General features: G+C 43.5%; 2 protein-coding genes across 5 annotated transcripts in view; both read left to right on the forward strand.

Annotated features, from left to right (window-relative positions):
• The window catches only part of LOC121964274 (uncharacterized), a 34489-nt gene extending 33555 nt beyond the window's left edge, over nucleotides 1–934 (forward strand). For 3 of the 4 annotated variants that reach the window (XM_088090622.1, XM_088090620.1, XM_088090623.1), the window contains exon 3: nucleotides 385–934. In XM_088090622.1, the coding sequence (XP_087946748.1) occupies nucleotides 385–878 (494 nt within the window). In that variant the 3' untranslated portion in view covers nucleotides 879–934. Of the gene's footprint in view, nucleotides 1–361 lie in introns of all 4 variants that reach the window. The other variant, XM_088090624.1, reaches the window with a different exon arrangement.
• A 9693-nt stretch (nucleotides 935–10627) lies between these two features.
• jtb (jumping translocation breakpoint) lies at nucleotides 10628–16124 on the forward strand. Its single transcript, XM_088090704.1, has 6 exons — nucleotides 10628–10816; nucleotides 12688–12997; nucleotides 13453–13493; nucleotides 13588–13673; nucleotides 13818–13897; nucleotides 14436–16124. Exons 2-6 carry the CDS (start codon nucleotides 12909–12911, stop codon nucleotides 14590–14592), a joined length of 453 nt encoding a protein of 150 aa, XP_087946830.1. The 5' UTR covers nucleotides 10628–10816; nucleotides 12688–12908; the 3' UTR covers nucleotides 14593–16124.
• The last annotated feature ends 68 nt before the right edge of the window (nucleotides 16125–16192 follow it).

The raw sequence follows: 16192 nt of genomic DNA on the forward strand, positions 1-16192 counted from the left end.
GAGAGGCAGTCACGTTCACAGGCACACACACGCACATTTATTTGATTTAAATCGCAAATCGCAGCCTTGTTTGTGGTTATGTAATCGCACTGTCTGAAATCGCAATTGCAATTGCGATTAGATTAATCGCGCAGTAAACGGAGGCAGCGTTGTGGTCGGCGGTGCTCAGTGAGGTCATTAAACACATGGTCACATGTGGACTGAGAACTATTTTCATTCTGTTCTGCTTATTTCACTTAATTTGTCTCCTACATTTGTATCTCGCTGGAACTGCGCCACACTGTCTCCACAATCTGTATCAGATTCAGAGTTTGGACAGAAGGCTCCGTTAACGTCGAGCATTAATCACAGTTTGTCTCAGGGTGTGTCTCCTGTGTGCTGCAGACATCCAGCAGCTGGTGGGTCAGGACCAGGTTCCCGCTCAGCAGCTGGAGTGGAGCTCCAGTGACGATGAAGAGGAGAAGCCTCAGTCCTCACAGCGGCACCAGAGACTCACTGTGCCTCAGCCAGCTTCAAACTCTCCGAAGGAAGAAGTCGTCGCCGTCAGAGATTCAGAGAAACCGTTCGGCTGCTCTGAGTGCGAGAGAAGATTCAGCCGGGTGTTAGACCTGAAGATACACAGGAGATATACTCATCCGAGAGAGAAACCTCACAGCTGCTCTGTCTGTCAGAAAACTTTCACGGAGAAACTGACATTACAGAAACACATGCGAATTCACACAGGAGAGAAGCCTCACAGCTGCTCCGTCTGTCTGCAGACATTCAGGTGGTACAGTCAGCTTCAGAGCCATCACTGCGGAGGATCGAAACCAATCAGGACCCGAGTCCTGCTGCCCCGCCCCCCCAGCGATGAGCAGGTAGTGTTTGTGTACGTGTAGGTGTCACATGATCGCTCTCTGAACGCAGCTGTGATTAAAGGTTGTTTTGAACTTTGTTCTGTCTTTTTTTTTCTGTGTTGCTGATGATGATTGTTGTTCCAAAATGTGCCTCCATGTGCAGTCCAAAAACTTAAAGGACATTTTCAGAAAATACAATAATATTTACATGCTTAAAGTCATGTAACTATGGAAGCATGTTTGTATGTCACTTTTGAAGTCATTCCTTTATGTTTTTTATTGTATTTTTTTTTTATCTTAAAATATTAATATATAATAGATAATATTAAAATAATTTAATCTTTTTATATAAAATGTTCAAGTCTTTTACTTTGTTTTACAGATTTCGTGCTTATTTTGAGTAATTTCATGTCATGTTGCTCATCACCTCCTCCCGAAGATTAGAAATAAAAAATGATTCAAAATAAAAATAATTTGCTCAGGTTCAAAGGGTTAAAAAAAGGGGGGGAACATGTCCCCGGCAGTGTTAGTGTGTACTTCCGCCGGTGTGACGGTGATCTCGGTTAGCAGAGTGAACCGTTAGCTGGATCTGAATAACGGCAGAAAAACAAACCGTCAGAGTTTAGTTCAGTAACCGGAGCAGAGATGGACCGACACCGGAAACTGCTGCTGCACGAGGCTTCAAACCCGAGAAGAAGAAGAAGAGGTTTGTTTATTTTCTGCTAATGATGCTAAGCTAACGTTAGCTGTTAGCCGCAGCTAGCTTCAGTCTGAACCTTTATAGAGTGGCGAAGGAATGACGTATTTTTGTAGTCTAACAGGAAGTCAGCATCGCTCTGGCTCCCCTCGTCAAAAACCTTCTGGGATTTTCGATTAAAATAATCTCTGTGACGAACACAAGTTTGTGAGGCTTACAGGTTTATTTCAACATGGTAATTTTCACAGTAGGGCTGGGCGATAAAAAAAAGTCTTATCACGATAATTTTTGTCATATCACTTAATATCCATCAAATCAGTGTTTCTGTGGAGCTTAAAGGTTCCTTTGACTCCTCAGTGAGATATGAAGATATCATCAGGTTCATTTATGTTTAAATATTTATTTTCTGTCAGACATTGAACATGACAAATATACTGTAGAACAGCATCACCAGCTGGAGGACCTATTCTACTAAAACTCACAGAGGTCCAGGTACTAAAATGTCCTCCCAGCAAAGGTCCGAGCCTCATACCTGATATCAATATCACGATTAACTGAAGATTTTACTTTGATTACGATTATTTTGCTTTTTTTGTGGTTTGTTTTTTGCCCTCATAGTTCACTGACACAGTGTCATGTGACCATGGTGTGTTGGACTGTAATTAAACACTTGAATCATTATTATTTATTAAACTTTCCAGCATTATATAAAAATGAAAAGCTCCATCTGAAACAAACTTCAGGTAAATTGAAGCACATTGTGCTGATAATAGGCCGACCTCTCCTGACTGCAGGACTCTGACTTCAGCTTCTGTCAAACTTCTGTGCTGTTAATCATTTTACTCAGGAATTAAAAACTTTTGAGTCGGCCTACTTCTCCTATAGCTGCCAACAGCCTGCCGACATTCACAGTTAGAGAAAGGCTGAAAATAAGCTCATGTGCTTGTGGCCCCGGGCCCCCAAAACATTACATCTGCCCCTGGTAATAATAATGAGAGCTCAGCGCGAGCGGCCGGATGAGACACAGAGCGATGCGTCCTGCTGTTTCTAAATAATTCATCCAAAGTCTGATTAAAGCTGAAACTAACACAAAGTCGTCTGTAGAGTCTAAAGAAGTCACTTTCACCTCTGCAGATGTGGCTGTTTGAGTGCTGTGGCTGTCAAACACTCAGCTGTTCTACAGTCAAAGTCCTTCACTGTATTTGGTTCGCCGCAGCGCTATTCTTATTATCATTGGCTGTTCGTGTCGTCTGTCAAAACATGGTTGGAAAGCGTTCTATCGCCATTTTATCGACTACGTCTCATATTTCAATAAAGGAAAAGTTCTATCGCGACTGAAATTGTTATTGTTTTATTGCCCAGCCCTACTTCACAGATATTTCAGACATTCTACCCCAAACCCAAAAAAAACAGAGACTTTGAGACGAGGCAACCGCAAGTGCTAAAAGGCTAACGGACTTCCGTGTTTTAGGACTCATTACTTCACTGCTCTTTGTTTGTTTGTTATTACAGCATAAGGTCCTGGCTGGGAATTTTGTCCTCAGGCATCTGTTACTGGAGGCTTTCTATCCACTGCCACACCCTTTTGCAGAGGCTGAAAGGTTTCACGACTTCTATGTGGACCACACTAAGTCTTTCCGCACCTCAGACAAGGTTTTGTGTCACAAGGAGGATCCACATCAGGCAGGCCTATTTTGAAGCAATGTCTGGCCAAGTGGATCTGATCACCTTTGCTCATGAGGACATGGGAGTTGATTCTTATTAAAGGTTTTTGGTGTATTCTACGAGGGGAATGGCCACTTTATGGGGCACACACCAAGATGATGTCTGCAAGCTGTAACAGTGGCTCATGCTCCAGGATGTTTCACTTTTTTTGATCACTAACTTGAAAAGATTCGAGTAAAGACTTAACTCTGCTCGCAGAAACCAGTGACGTGAAACTGAAACTTTGCTGACATACAACCAGCTGCAGTTGGTGTCAGACCCTGATGTTATGACCTAGCACCTGTTAGCTTACGGTAACAATGTTGTCTGTCTGTGTTTCAGATTTACCTTCAGGTGTCCAGAAAGTGATTATTGTCAAAGAGGAGCAGGAGGACCCAGAGCCCCCATACATTAAAGAGGAGCAGGAGGAGCTGTGGAGCAGTCAGTTTTAGTTTTATTTATATAGCCCATTATCACAAAACATGGTTTGCCTCAGAGGGCTTTACAGTGTACGACATCCCTCTGCCCTTAGACCCTCACATCACCCAAGGAAAAACTCCCCAAAAAGAACCCCTGTAGGGGAAAAAAAGAGGAAGAAACCTCAGGAAGAAGCGGTGAGAGGATAGTGGGGATCCTCTTCCAGGACGGACAGACGAGGCAATAGATGTAAACGTAAATAGCAAATGAAATACAATCATGGCAAAAAGGAAAGAGAAAGGGAGGGGGGGAGGTGGCGGGGGGCACAGCAATAATAGAAACAGATGCATGTCATATTGCAATAATGGTAGGTGTGAAATTAGTAATTGCTCTCTATGATGATGTTGATAGAGGTGATAACAGTCTCATGCATATGTGAAAGGGAGTTGTCCAAAGGCAAGATCACACAGCACGAGCACAACCAAAGGCAGGATCACAGCATCAGCACAGCTGTCACCACGGTTAGGCACAGTCAAGGTTACGGCCAGGATCCAGGGAAACTTAGGAAACAAGGGAGCAGGAGCGGCTCCGAGAGGCAATGGGATTAGCGTGGTGCAGTTCAACAGACCCAGGCTCTGTAATCAGCGAGCCCCAGGCAGGTGGAAGTACCACATGGCTATCACAGAGCTAAGCTAAGCTCGCACATGGCAATGCAGTTAACAGACATGCATGATTTCCGATGGCGGCATTGAGAGAAGGAAAGGAGCTCAAGCGTATCAGAGAAGTCCCCCGGCAGGTTAAACCTATGTCAGCCTAACTATGGGCTGGTCCAGGCAGCCTGAGCCAGCCCCTGATTATAAAACTTTATCAAGAGGAAGGTCTTAAGTCTACCCTGAAAAGTTGAAAGCGGTGTCTGCCTCCCTGACGAAAATGGAAGATGGTTCATAGGAGAGGAGCGTGGTAGCTGAAGGCTCTGGTTCCTAACCTACTTTTGGAAATTTTGGGAACCACAAGTAACCCTGCGTTTTCAGAGTGCAGTGATCTTGAGGGTTGGTAAGGAACTATGAGCTGTGACAGATAGGATGGAGCCTGAACATTTAGAGCTTTGTAAGTAAGGAGGAGGATTTTAAATTCAATCCTGGATTTCACAGGGAGCCAGTGCAGAGAAGCTGAAACAGGAGAAATATGATCCCTTTTCTTGCTTCCCGTTAAAACCTGAGCAGCAGCGTTCTGCACCAGTTGGAGAGACCTAAGAGATTTGTTTGGGCAACCAAATAATAGGGAATTACAGTAATCCAGCCTAGAGGTGACAAATGCATGTACTAATTTTTCAGCATCTGTTTGGGATAGGATATGTCTAATTTTGCGATGTTACGAAGTGAAAGAAAGCCGTCCTTGAAGTTTGTTTTATATGGGAGGCAAAGGATAAATCCTGGTCAAATAAAACTCCGAGGTTCCTTACAGTTGTGCTAGAGGCCAGGGTAATGTCATCTAGAGAAATTAAATTGTTGGAAAAGGAGCTTCTGAGGTGTTTTGGGCCAAGAACAATAACTTCAGTTTTGTCTGAATTCAACATCAGGAAATTACGGCTCATCCAGGCTTTTACATCCTTAAGACATGTTTGAAGTCTAGATAGCTGATCAGTTTCATCTGGTTTCATAGATAGATATAATTGCGTATCATCAGCATAACAATGGAAATTTAAGGAATGTTTTCTAATTATGTTGCCTAGAGGAAGCATATATAAAGTGAAAAGGATTGGTCCGAGCACCGAACCTTGTGGCACTCCAAAGCAGACCTTTGTATGTGCGGAGGGTTGATCATTGATGTGAACAAATTGGGAACGATCTGATAAGTATGACCTAAACCAGGCTAGTGACGTTCCTTTAAGGCCAATTGAGGATTCAAGTCTGTGCAGTAAGATTTGATGGTCAATGGTGTCAAATGCAGCACTGAGATCTAATAGGATTAAAACAGAGATCAGACCCGTGTCAGAAGCGATAAATAAGTCGTTATTAATTTTTACTAGTGCCGTCTCTGTGCTATGATGAACTCTAAAGCCTGACTGAAAGTCCTCGAATAAACTGTTGTCTCGGAGAAAGTCACAGAGGGAGAGCAGCTTCAAGGTCTGGAGGAGGCTGATATCACCAAGTTCCCATTCACTCCTGTCCCTGTGAAGAGTGAAGATGATGAAGAGAAACCTCAGTCCTCACAGCTTCATCAAAGACTAACTGAACAGATGGAAACAGAAGCTGATGGAGAGGACTGTGGAGGACCAGAACCAGACAGGAACTCACATCCAGATACACATTTACAGCCAGAGACTGAGGACAAGACTGGAGACTCTTCTGAACCTGAGACTGAGGACAGTGATGATTGGAGGGAGACCAGAGAACCTCAGTCAGGTTTAAACTCTCTGAAAAATGATCAGGTCAAGGAGAAACCATTCAGCTGCTCTGAGTGTGGGAAAAGATTTGATAGAAGTGGAAAGCTGAAGGAACATGCAAGAACTCACACAGGAGAGAAACCTTTCAGCTGCTCAGGTTGTAGGAGATCTTTTGCACATCGAGGAACTTTACAGACACACATGAGAATTCACACAGGAGAGAAAAAGATCATCTGATCCACTTGTAAGCAGAGTTTCATGTGGTATAATCAGCTCAGAAACCATCTGTGTGAAAATTTTAAACCAATCAGGAAATGAGTACTTTTGCTGATACTGTTAGTAATGATCATGTGTTTCTATAACGAGGTTTTAGCAGATACTGATAGGAGATAAATATTGTTTTTTTAAATATAGCACTTGATGTAATTCCTAAGTAAGAAATGCAGGACTTTTACCTATAATTGAGTATTCTAATTTAGTCGTATTCCCACCTGGAGAAATTAAAAATCACACCAAACAAATGATGAGGTCTTTGGAGGAAAATATGTTCTGGCCAGTTAAATAAAAAATAAATACATAAATATACAAACTTGTTCCTGTAAAATAATAATAATCCCACGAGCTGTAATTATAAATCCAAAAATGATTTAATTTTAACTTTCATTTATCACTTTTTTAATTACAGTGATACCAGTAACAGTAGTTTTTATTCCAGTCATTTGGCTGTTTTTACCTTTTTGTTTTGTTAGTTACAAACGTTTGTCCTGTTGCCTCTCTGAGTGAATCAACCTCACGATGTGTCGAAGGACCGTCCAAAATGAGAAAATCCAACAATAATTTCTGTCTTTACAGTTTCTGGCTGAGAAATTGTCTCATCGTCAACAACAACAAAAACACCAGAAAGTTAAAAAGTAAAATCAATAAAATCAGCAAAAATGTTGAAAGGGAGAGAAGTGTCTTGGACGGACAGATGTTAGGCGGTGGATGGATGGTCTGCTCTTCTTTGTAAACTTTATTTAAACTTAAACCACCAACAACAGCTCAGATGCTGTCAGAGACCTGCTGATCTGGATCTGGATCCGGATTCAATGAAAAACCGTCACAGACGTAAACCAGAACTGGATCACTCTGATCCAGATTAGTGTTTCTGAGCAGCAGGGCCAGTGATTGGAGGAGCTCGCTGTGATGTCATCGTCTGGTCATGTGACTCCTAAAGCAGACTGAGAGGATTATCGTCTCCACGGCAACCAGAGTCAGTTTGCTCCCATTCACACAGGAGAGAAGAAGAAGAGAGAGCAGAAGATCAACAGGTGATTGATTGATTGATTGATTGATTGATTGATTGATTGATTGATTGATTGATTGGCAGATGAAGCTGAGGGCGTGCACCATGTTTCTGCTGCTGATCGGCGTCTGTCTGCAGAGAGTCGACTGCCGTCTGCCCGACATCACACCTGCGTCCCCTCAGCTGCAGGTAGGACAGGTGCATGCTGGGAGGATCTGGAGCTGTGTGTGTGTGTGTGTGTGTGTGTGTGTGTGTGTGTGTGTGTGTGTGTGTGTGTGTGTCACTTCAGCGAAGGTTTAAAGGAACTTTTCACCCAAAATTACTGTTGAGTTTGAAAATTCGTGAGTCAGCTTCAGTCTCTCTGAATTAATCACGAAATCTATTTTTTCCTTCACAAAAAAAATCAGCAAACACATTGATTATTATTATTAGAATTATTGATTGATTTATTGGTGACCAAACGAAGCTTTCTTGATGAATTCGGGGCAGCTCCTTGAGTCATGAACGGTCATTCAGTTAGCGGCCTGTGAGCCTTAAACCAGTTTCTCATCAACTTTTCTGTCAATCCACTTATTGATTAGCCGCCTCCTCACAGGCCGCCGCCTCCTCACAGGCCGCCGCCTCCTCACAGGCCGCCGCCTCCTCACAGGCCGCCGCCTCCTCACAGGCCGCCGCCTCACAGGCCGCCGCCTCCTCACAGGCCGCCGCCTCCTCACAGGCCGCCGCCACACACAGCCGTGCACGCTCTGATGCACGTGCACTCACATCCTTCATCACGTTATGATGTGAAGTTGATCTTTGCATCAGGACGGATGATGGACATGTTGGAGCGTGTCTGCGTCCCTCTGTCCGTCCTTCACACGTCCTCTTGAAAAGGTGATGTCATGATGCAGGCATGTGAACATGTAAACACGTGTCTCCTCCACCAGAGACCAAAGACAGCTGTCCACTGTCCACTGTCCACACACCGTTTATGTTTTTTAAACAGTTTTTCTTGTCTTTATTGTGTCTGTTACGTCTGTTGTGACGTCTTCACCAGGTCATCATGATCTGTGTGCAACATTTCGCCGGTCCACTGGACACAGTCCGTCCTGTGGACACTGAAGGTGATTTTAATATTGTCTTTCTTTGTCCTTCAGGTTGAAGTTTCAGATTCAGATGTTGTCCCCCCTCTGAAGAGGGACGGATTCGGTGGTCCTCCTGGACGTGGTCGTCCTCCTGGACGTGGTCGTCTTCCCGGCCTGTGTCGGCGGCTGAAGAGACGCAGAGTCACTGTGCTGGTAAAAACTCAGACTCATTAGAGACATAGAGACACTGCACCTGGAGGACACCTTCATTTATCACTGGAAATAACAGACAGGTTTGTCTCTCTGTCTGTCCCTCTGTTGCCCCCCCCCGGTATGTGTATGTCTATCCCTCTGTCCCCTGGTGTGTCCCTCTGTGTGTGTCTGTCTGTCCCTCTGTCCCCTGGTGTGTCCCTTTCTGTCCCCCCTGCTGTGTCTCAGTGTAACCAGGACAGGTTCTGTTGGAGGGGGTGGAGTCCTGGGACTCGTCCTGTCCAGGTGTGTCTCTGTCCTCGTGGCTCCAGGTGTCCTCATTTCTACATCCACAGTCTGTGAGGCGCGGTGTCCCTGCAGCAGTCCACAGGAGAGACATGGAGGACTGTGATTGGCTGATCATTGATCTGACTGATTGAATGATTCTGATTGGTCGATGTGATGAAGACTAAAGTCAGATGACGTTGTCCAGGAGACAGCGTGTCCACAGCGTGTCCACATTATTCTGGACACAAGAAAAAGACAAAGGACCAAAAAAGAGCCAGAAATTAGGAGCAGACGTCCAAATGAGCTGAAAATTAGCAACAAAAAGAAAATGTCCTGAAAAGCAGCATTAAAAAGTATAAAATTAACAGAAATATAGTTTAGTTTTCGAGTTGTTTCTCTTTTTTCATCCAGATTTTTAAGGAAAATTAAAATTTAAAAAAGAAAGAGATAAATAATAAAACTATTAATAGAAAATAATGAATCTCATTTATATTTTAGCTTTTTTCAGGCCATCACTTTTTTAAAACCATTTTTCTTTTCTGTTTTTGGGCAAAATTTCAGGTAATTTTCTAACTTTTTTTAACCAAGTTTTGCTGATTTTTGGTGATTTCTGGTGCATGTTTTAAAAGAGATTACGTCACTGTGCGCAGGTTTCAAAGGGTTAAATGTGTTTATTGTCTCATTTTAACTTTTATTTACATGAGTGTTTATGTGATTAGTTGTAGATAATATCGGCTTGTCGTTTTAATGTTTTGCGATAATTAATATTCCGACGAAAACTGCTGTAAATAAAGTAAACAATGAAACGTCACAGTGATGGCGGCGGAGGACCGACGTGCGCGTGTCTGACGACTTCGCACAGACAAGAGACCGCGGCTGCGCAGAACGAAAGAGGAAGTGTTGCGTTGTAGCCTTCAAAATAAAATGTACTTATTGTAGTTTGAGATGGAGACAGAGAAACACTGACGTCCTCTGAAAATAGAATAGAAATACTTTATTAATCCCGTGACGGAAATTGTTATGTTGCAAAAGCAAATAAGAGAGCAGCGACTGAATGAAATATATATTTTTATATAAACACAAAATATTTTTATATAAACACAAAGAAAGGCACTTAAAATGGAATAAAGTAAAACAGAATAAAATAAAATTACAATAATAATAATAATAATAGGATATATACAGAGAATAAACAAACACGTTGCTTAAAAGATTATAAAGAGCAATAAAAAAGAAAAACTGAAAATACGTGTGCAAAACACCGAATAACAAGAGACTGCAGATTAATCCATATGATTGTAATATCTCAAATTTTAATAATGAAATAATTTTTGAAAATTAAAATAATTCTAATAATAATTATTACCATTATTACTAAGCGTGATGAATAAGAAGAATTGAAAATAATAAATACATTAAATCAAGTTATAATAATAATAATAATAATAATAATATGTAGATAAAATAATAAAATAAATCCAGAGAGAAGCATGTCAAATAACTTTTTGAGCATGGAGGCGGGACTTATTTTTTCCTTCTGATTTTTTTGGCTTTTTTTTCTTTAAAATGTTATGGTGATCATACCTTTTCTTTTTTCTTTTTATTTTTTCTCCTTTTAAACCTCTTGGCGATTTGTTTTCTTTAAAAAAAAAGTCACTCTTACTCTTTTAACATTTTAACAAGTCACACGAGCTTCGCTCTCCTCTGATACATAGACAACAGTCCCTAAATTGACGTATGTACATGGCGCTTTTATTGTGAAAACCCTGTACCGGAGGTGTAGGCAGACGGGGTCAGTCGGTATTAGCGGACAGGCTCGGTAACGGTCGCTAGGCCCAGTCGGTCCTCCGGTTCTTGGCGGGTTTTCGGACACTTTGTGTCGGTGTCACCGGATCTTCTGTTCTCTCTGTTCCCGCCGCGGGGATTCCAACATGGCGACTGGTTCCGGTGAGTGTTTGGGCCCGCGGAGCGGAGCTAGCTGCCGTTAGCATGCCGTTATGGGGAAATACACTGTTAGCGTTATCGGGTACACATCGAGACACCGACCGCGATCGGTGAGAGACAGATCAATAATATACGTACAGTGTTTTATATTTAACCGTCAGTGACGTCACACCATTCGTGTATCGTCACTGTGATCGATAAAAATTCAGTCGTCACGTGATTAGCTCCGTTAGCCTGTTAGCTGCCATGCTAACACCTCAGATCAGAATCACACAAGACAAAAACTACAGAAAAGCTCACCCGAAAATCACTGCTTCCTGTTTGAAAAGGAGCACAGCGACCAGGGATCGATTCCATAAACGTTCAGAGAATGTTATAATGTAACCGACGCAACATAAGGTTGTTGTTGAAGGTTCTCTCTCCGTCCTCAGAACACTTAAATTTAAGACAATATTCCCTATGAGCATTAAAAACACATTAAAAAACGTTTCTCAGCGTTAACATGTCACGTTACATTTTCATTCAAAACGTGTTGTGTAATCTCAGTCCTCAAAAACCTGTTCTGAATGTTGCTTTGAAAGTGTTCTTCACTGTTCTCGTGCAACATTGTGGGAAATAACATCAGATTATACATCTCAAAAAGAATTGGTGGCTGAAGCTGTGAGGAGTTGTGAATGATTTTCTACAAAACCGAAGATACACACACACAGACACACTGATGCTGTGATCCTGTCTGTGGCTGCGTCTGTGTCGTGAGGCTCTGTTACACTGATGCTGTGATCCTGTCTGTGGCTGCGTCTGTGTCGTGAGGCTCTGTTACACTGATGCTGTGATCCTGTCTGTGGCTGCGTCTGTGTCGTGGGGCTCTGTTACACTGATGCTGTGATCCTGTCTGTGGCTGCGTCTGTGTCGTGGGGCTCTGTTACACTGATGCTGTGATCCTGTCTGTGGCTGCGTCTCTGTCGTGAGGCTCTGTTACACTGATGCTGTGATCCTGTCTGTGGCTGCGTCTCTGTCGTGGGGCTCTGTTACACTGATGCTGTGATCCTGTCTGTGGCTGCGTCTCTGTCGTGGGGCTCTGTTACACTGATGCTGTGATCCTGTCTGTGGCTGCGTCTGTGTCGTGAGGCTCTGTTACACTGATGCTGTGATCCTGTCTGTGGCTGCGTCTGTGTCGTGGGGCTCTGTTACACTGATGCTGTGATCCTGTCTGTGGCTGCGTCTGTGTCGTGGGGCTCTGTTACACTGATGCTGTGATCCTGTCTGTGGCTGCGTCTCTGTCGTGGGGCTCTGTTACACTGATGCTGTGATCCTGTCTGTGGCTGCGTCTCTGTCGTGGGGCTCTGTTACACTGATGCTGTGATCCTGTCTGTGGCTGCGTCTCTGTCGTGGGGCTCTGTTACACTGATGCTGTGATCCTGTCTGTGGCTGCGTCTGTGTCGTGGGGCTCTGTTACACTGATGCTGTGATCCTGTCTGTGGCTGCGTCTGTGTCGTGAGGCTCTGTTACACTGATGCTGTGATCCTGCGCGACGACATCTTCTACTGCCATTATTATTAGTCATGCCTCCACTATTAACATACACATGTGGCTGTTATCAACACTTACATAAACTGTAATATTTGCTTGTAATTAGAGCCTGACGGATATATAGGCCAATCGATATTCTCTGTTTGTCGATATTATAGGCCGATATGAGCCTCTCACACATATCAGATACCTAGATTTTCTTTATTTTGGTGTTTTTCCTGAGGCGATGGGTCAGAGGGATGTTGAACGCTGTATAGTCTTTGAGGCAAACCGTGTTTTGTGATAATGAGCTTTATAAATAAAATTGAGTTCACACACACAGATTGATCTGTTTCATTTTTCAGATTTCAGCATCCTGCAGCCCTGAAACACACTGAGCCGATCAGCAGATGGACAACAGGATCTGTCAGTAACTGGTCACAAACAGGAACCGGTCAGAAAACAGTAACTGGTCAGGAACAGTAACTGGTCAGGAACAGTAACCAGTCTTGAACAGTACCTGGTCAGAAAACAGTCTCCGGGAGTCAGGGTGGCTGCGGCGTCATCCTGGTGGCGGAGCAGGCTGATGGAGAGCGACTGTCGGATCCCCGTGGCGTGCTGTCGGCCTCGAGTCCTTGTCCTCCACGCTCTGTTCTGGGGCCTCGTCTCCCTAAGGTCAGTACTGTGAGGACAGGGTCTGTATGGTCATGAAAAACCTGGAAAGGTCTTGGACTTTGGTAGCAATTTCCAGGTTTGGGAAAGTTTTAGACAACCTGCAGGCTGGCGGGTTTGGAAGGCGTGTTTTCTTTAAAAATCACCAAAACTTTTTTGAAGAAAAAAATAAATTACCCAGATTTTTTCTGTAAGAATTGACAAAAAAACAAAGAAAAAATGTTATTTTTAAAATCAACATATTCTGGATATTTGGTTATTTTTGTTCTGAATTCATTATTCTATTTGACTCATATGTAAAAAGCTGTTAAATAGGAGGTATCGATGCTCAGTTCAGAGAATGTTTGGTCTTGGAAGTTTGTTCCAGAGTCCTGGAAAAGTCCTGGAAATGCGTGTGTCTCCTGGTGCGGCCGCTGAGGTCAGAGGTCAGTCTGACGATGTGAGGGTTTGTGTTTCAGGGTGTTCGGAGCAGCTTTGCTGAGTGAAGAGAGAACGACAGGTACGGACCACCATCGGCAGCAAGGACCAGTTTGTTGTCATCAGGACGCTGCAGCTGTTTGACCTCTGACCTTCTTCTTCTTCTCCTCCTACAGCGGTGAAACAGACGGCCGCCCCCTGCTGGTTGCTGGAGGACTTTGTGGTGACGGCCGAGTGTTCGCCTTGTACCGCTTTTCAGACGGTGTGTGTTTGCAGCACATTTAAAGATGCAGACGCTTCTAGCGTTTCCAAAACAGCCACTGCTTGGTGTTTAGAGTGTAGTTGCCATGAAAACAGCAACAGTTTGCGGCGGCTCGAAGGTCCTGAAGTTGTGTCTGTGTTTCAGAGGTCGTGGTCGTCCTGCGCATCGACGGGATACGTGGAGAAGGTCAACTGCAACAGAACTAACAAAGACGAGTACAAGAGGTCAGGATTTACTGCACTTTACCTCATCTCTTTACTGCCCTCCACTCTGTTCCTTTACTGCCCTCTACTCTGTTCCTTTACTGCCCTCTACTCTGTTCCTTTACTGCACTCTACTGTTTCTTTGCTGCACTTTACTGTGTTTCTTTACTGCACTCTGCTGTGTTCCTTTACTGCACTTTACCTCATCTCTTTACTGCCCTCCACTCTGTTCCTTTACTGCCCTCTACTCTGTTCCTTTACTGCCCTCTACTCTGTTCCTTTACTGCACTCTACTCTGTTCCTTTACTGCACTCTACTGTTTCTTTGCTGCACTTTACTGTGTTTCTTTACTGCACTCTGCTGTGTTCCTTTACTGCACTTTACCTCATCTCTTTACTGCACTTTGCAGCCCTATCAGTTTCACATTCTGTCCGTAACTTTGCTTTTGTTTGGTGGGTACATTAAGCGGACGGGTTTGGTGGTTTTGATCAGGAGCTCGGGTCCGGCAGGTTTTCTCAGGTGAATCTCAGGTAAACTCAGCACGTCTCTCTCTCTCCAGCTGTCGCTCCGCTGTGATGGAGGAACATCTCTTCTGGAAGTTTGAGGCGGCCATGTTGGCTCTAACGGCTGTTTTCGCGGTCCTGGTGGTCGTTCGTCAACGCTGGCTGGACCGCCTCGCCTCCGAGAAAGTTCGTAGGCAGATCGAGTCCATCTAGGGCGGCAGAGACACCTGGACTCTGGACCTGGTTTTTATCCTGAAGCAGGTTTTTACAGTTGGCGTTTAAATCGATCTGAACTTCGAGAAACTCAGGGATCCATCAGGGATCAGAACTGAAGAAAAACCTGCAGAGGACTGAGCTGTTTTCTTGTTTCATCCTCAACTTTATTTAAGAATGAGCGGCAACCACACGACGAGCAACCACACGACGAGCAACCACACGACGAGCAACCACACGACGAGCAACCACACGACGAGCAACCACACGACGAGCAACCACACAACCCAGAGAGGTTTTAAGTCTCTGAGCTGTTTGATCTCTGAAACCGAGTTAAATCTTCACTCACTGAAAGTCAAAGTTGAATTCTCCAACAGTTAATAAGTTTGAAATGTTGGTTTTCGGGGAAAAGTTGGTCTCCAGACTTTTCTTCAGGAACGTTCAGTGATCTAAAAGAAATGAAAACACGAGAGCGTAGAAATATGATGAAGTCATTTCAACCTCAATGCTGAAAATATTTAAACAGCAAATCCAAGTTTTCAGAAGTATTTCTTTAAAAATCACTTTAACTTTCAAAAATGAGATTCTAAATCCAAACGTATCCGGCAGAATTCAGACGTTGTTGATGTGGAAGTTCAGACGTTTTGAATTTGATTCTCAGTACTGAGTTCGCTCTGATGGAAGAAGCAAACTGGCAATTTAAGTTCCGAATTAAAATGTACTTGTTGGTATTAACATCAAATGAAGTTTAATGTTGATTATCCTTCGTGGTGGATTACAGTTACATATATTATATATGTTATATATATATAATATTCGTAACTTTGAAAAGTCGGTGAAATTAGTTACACTTCAGCTGGTTGATCAAAGAAACGCTGGAATTGGATTCTTGAAGGAGAATTTAATTTTGGTTCTAAATACTTCAGTAAAAAATGTAAAAAGCTTGTGATGAAAACTGGGACGAACGCGTCATCCGCTGCCCATAACCTGATTGGCTGACCTCATCGCTCGCTGAGCTCTGATTGGTTGGTCAGCACAAACCCGGGGTGGAACTGATTTGATTTTTGAAGAGTGAAATGTTTTGTTGAACAGCTGTGCTGCGTTCAGCCGCCAAAAACACGGCAGACCTTTTAACACAACGTCCTGCTGCGTCACGTGAGCGCGGTAAACGTGTGTTTACATCGAACGCACATTAAGTAAAGATTTTCTGCAGCTTGTGTATACAGGTCACTGCTGATTGGCTAACAGCGCCGACACACCCAGATCAGAGGGGAAACCCGCCTGAGCCGCCCGCTCCTCGCCGTTTTCAGACGTATCCTTAAACCCTGAAATCAGAGCAAAACCGTGCACACTGTTTCGAGGGTTCATTTTCGCTCGACGAAGAAGTAAAATTGATGTTTTGTCTCGAATATTTGTCAGTTTTCAAAGTGACTGCGAGTGGAGTTCAGAAAGTTCATGAAAGTGAAGTTCAAATGTGTGTTTTGGGGTATTTTTGTGAAGTTTATGACAAAATAAACTGATGAGAAACCGTTTTTTTAAAAGTCACGCCTGATGACGTTTCTGAAACGAAAGCTGAAATCAAAACAGCGAAATGAAACGT

This window comes from Plectropomus leopardus, chromosome 17 (assembly GCF_026936395.1).
Source record: "Plectropomus leopardus strain MGB_pleo_1.0 chromosome 17, ASM2693639v1, whole genome shotgun sequence".
Classification (NCBI taxonomy): Eukaryota; Metazoa; Chordata; class Actinopteri; order Perciformes; family Serranidae; genus Plectropomus; species Plectropomus leopardus.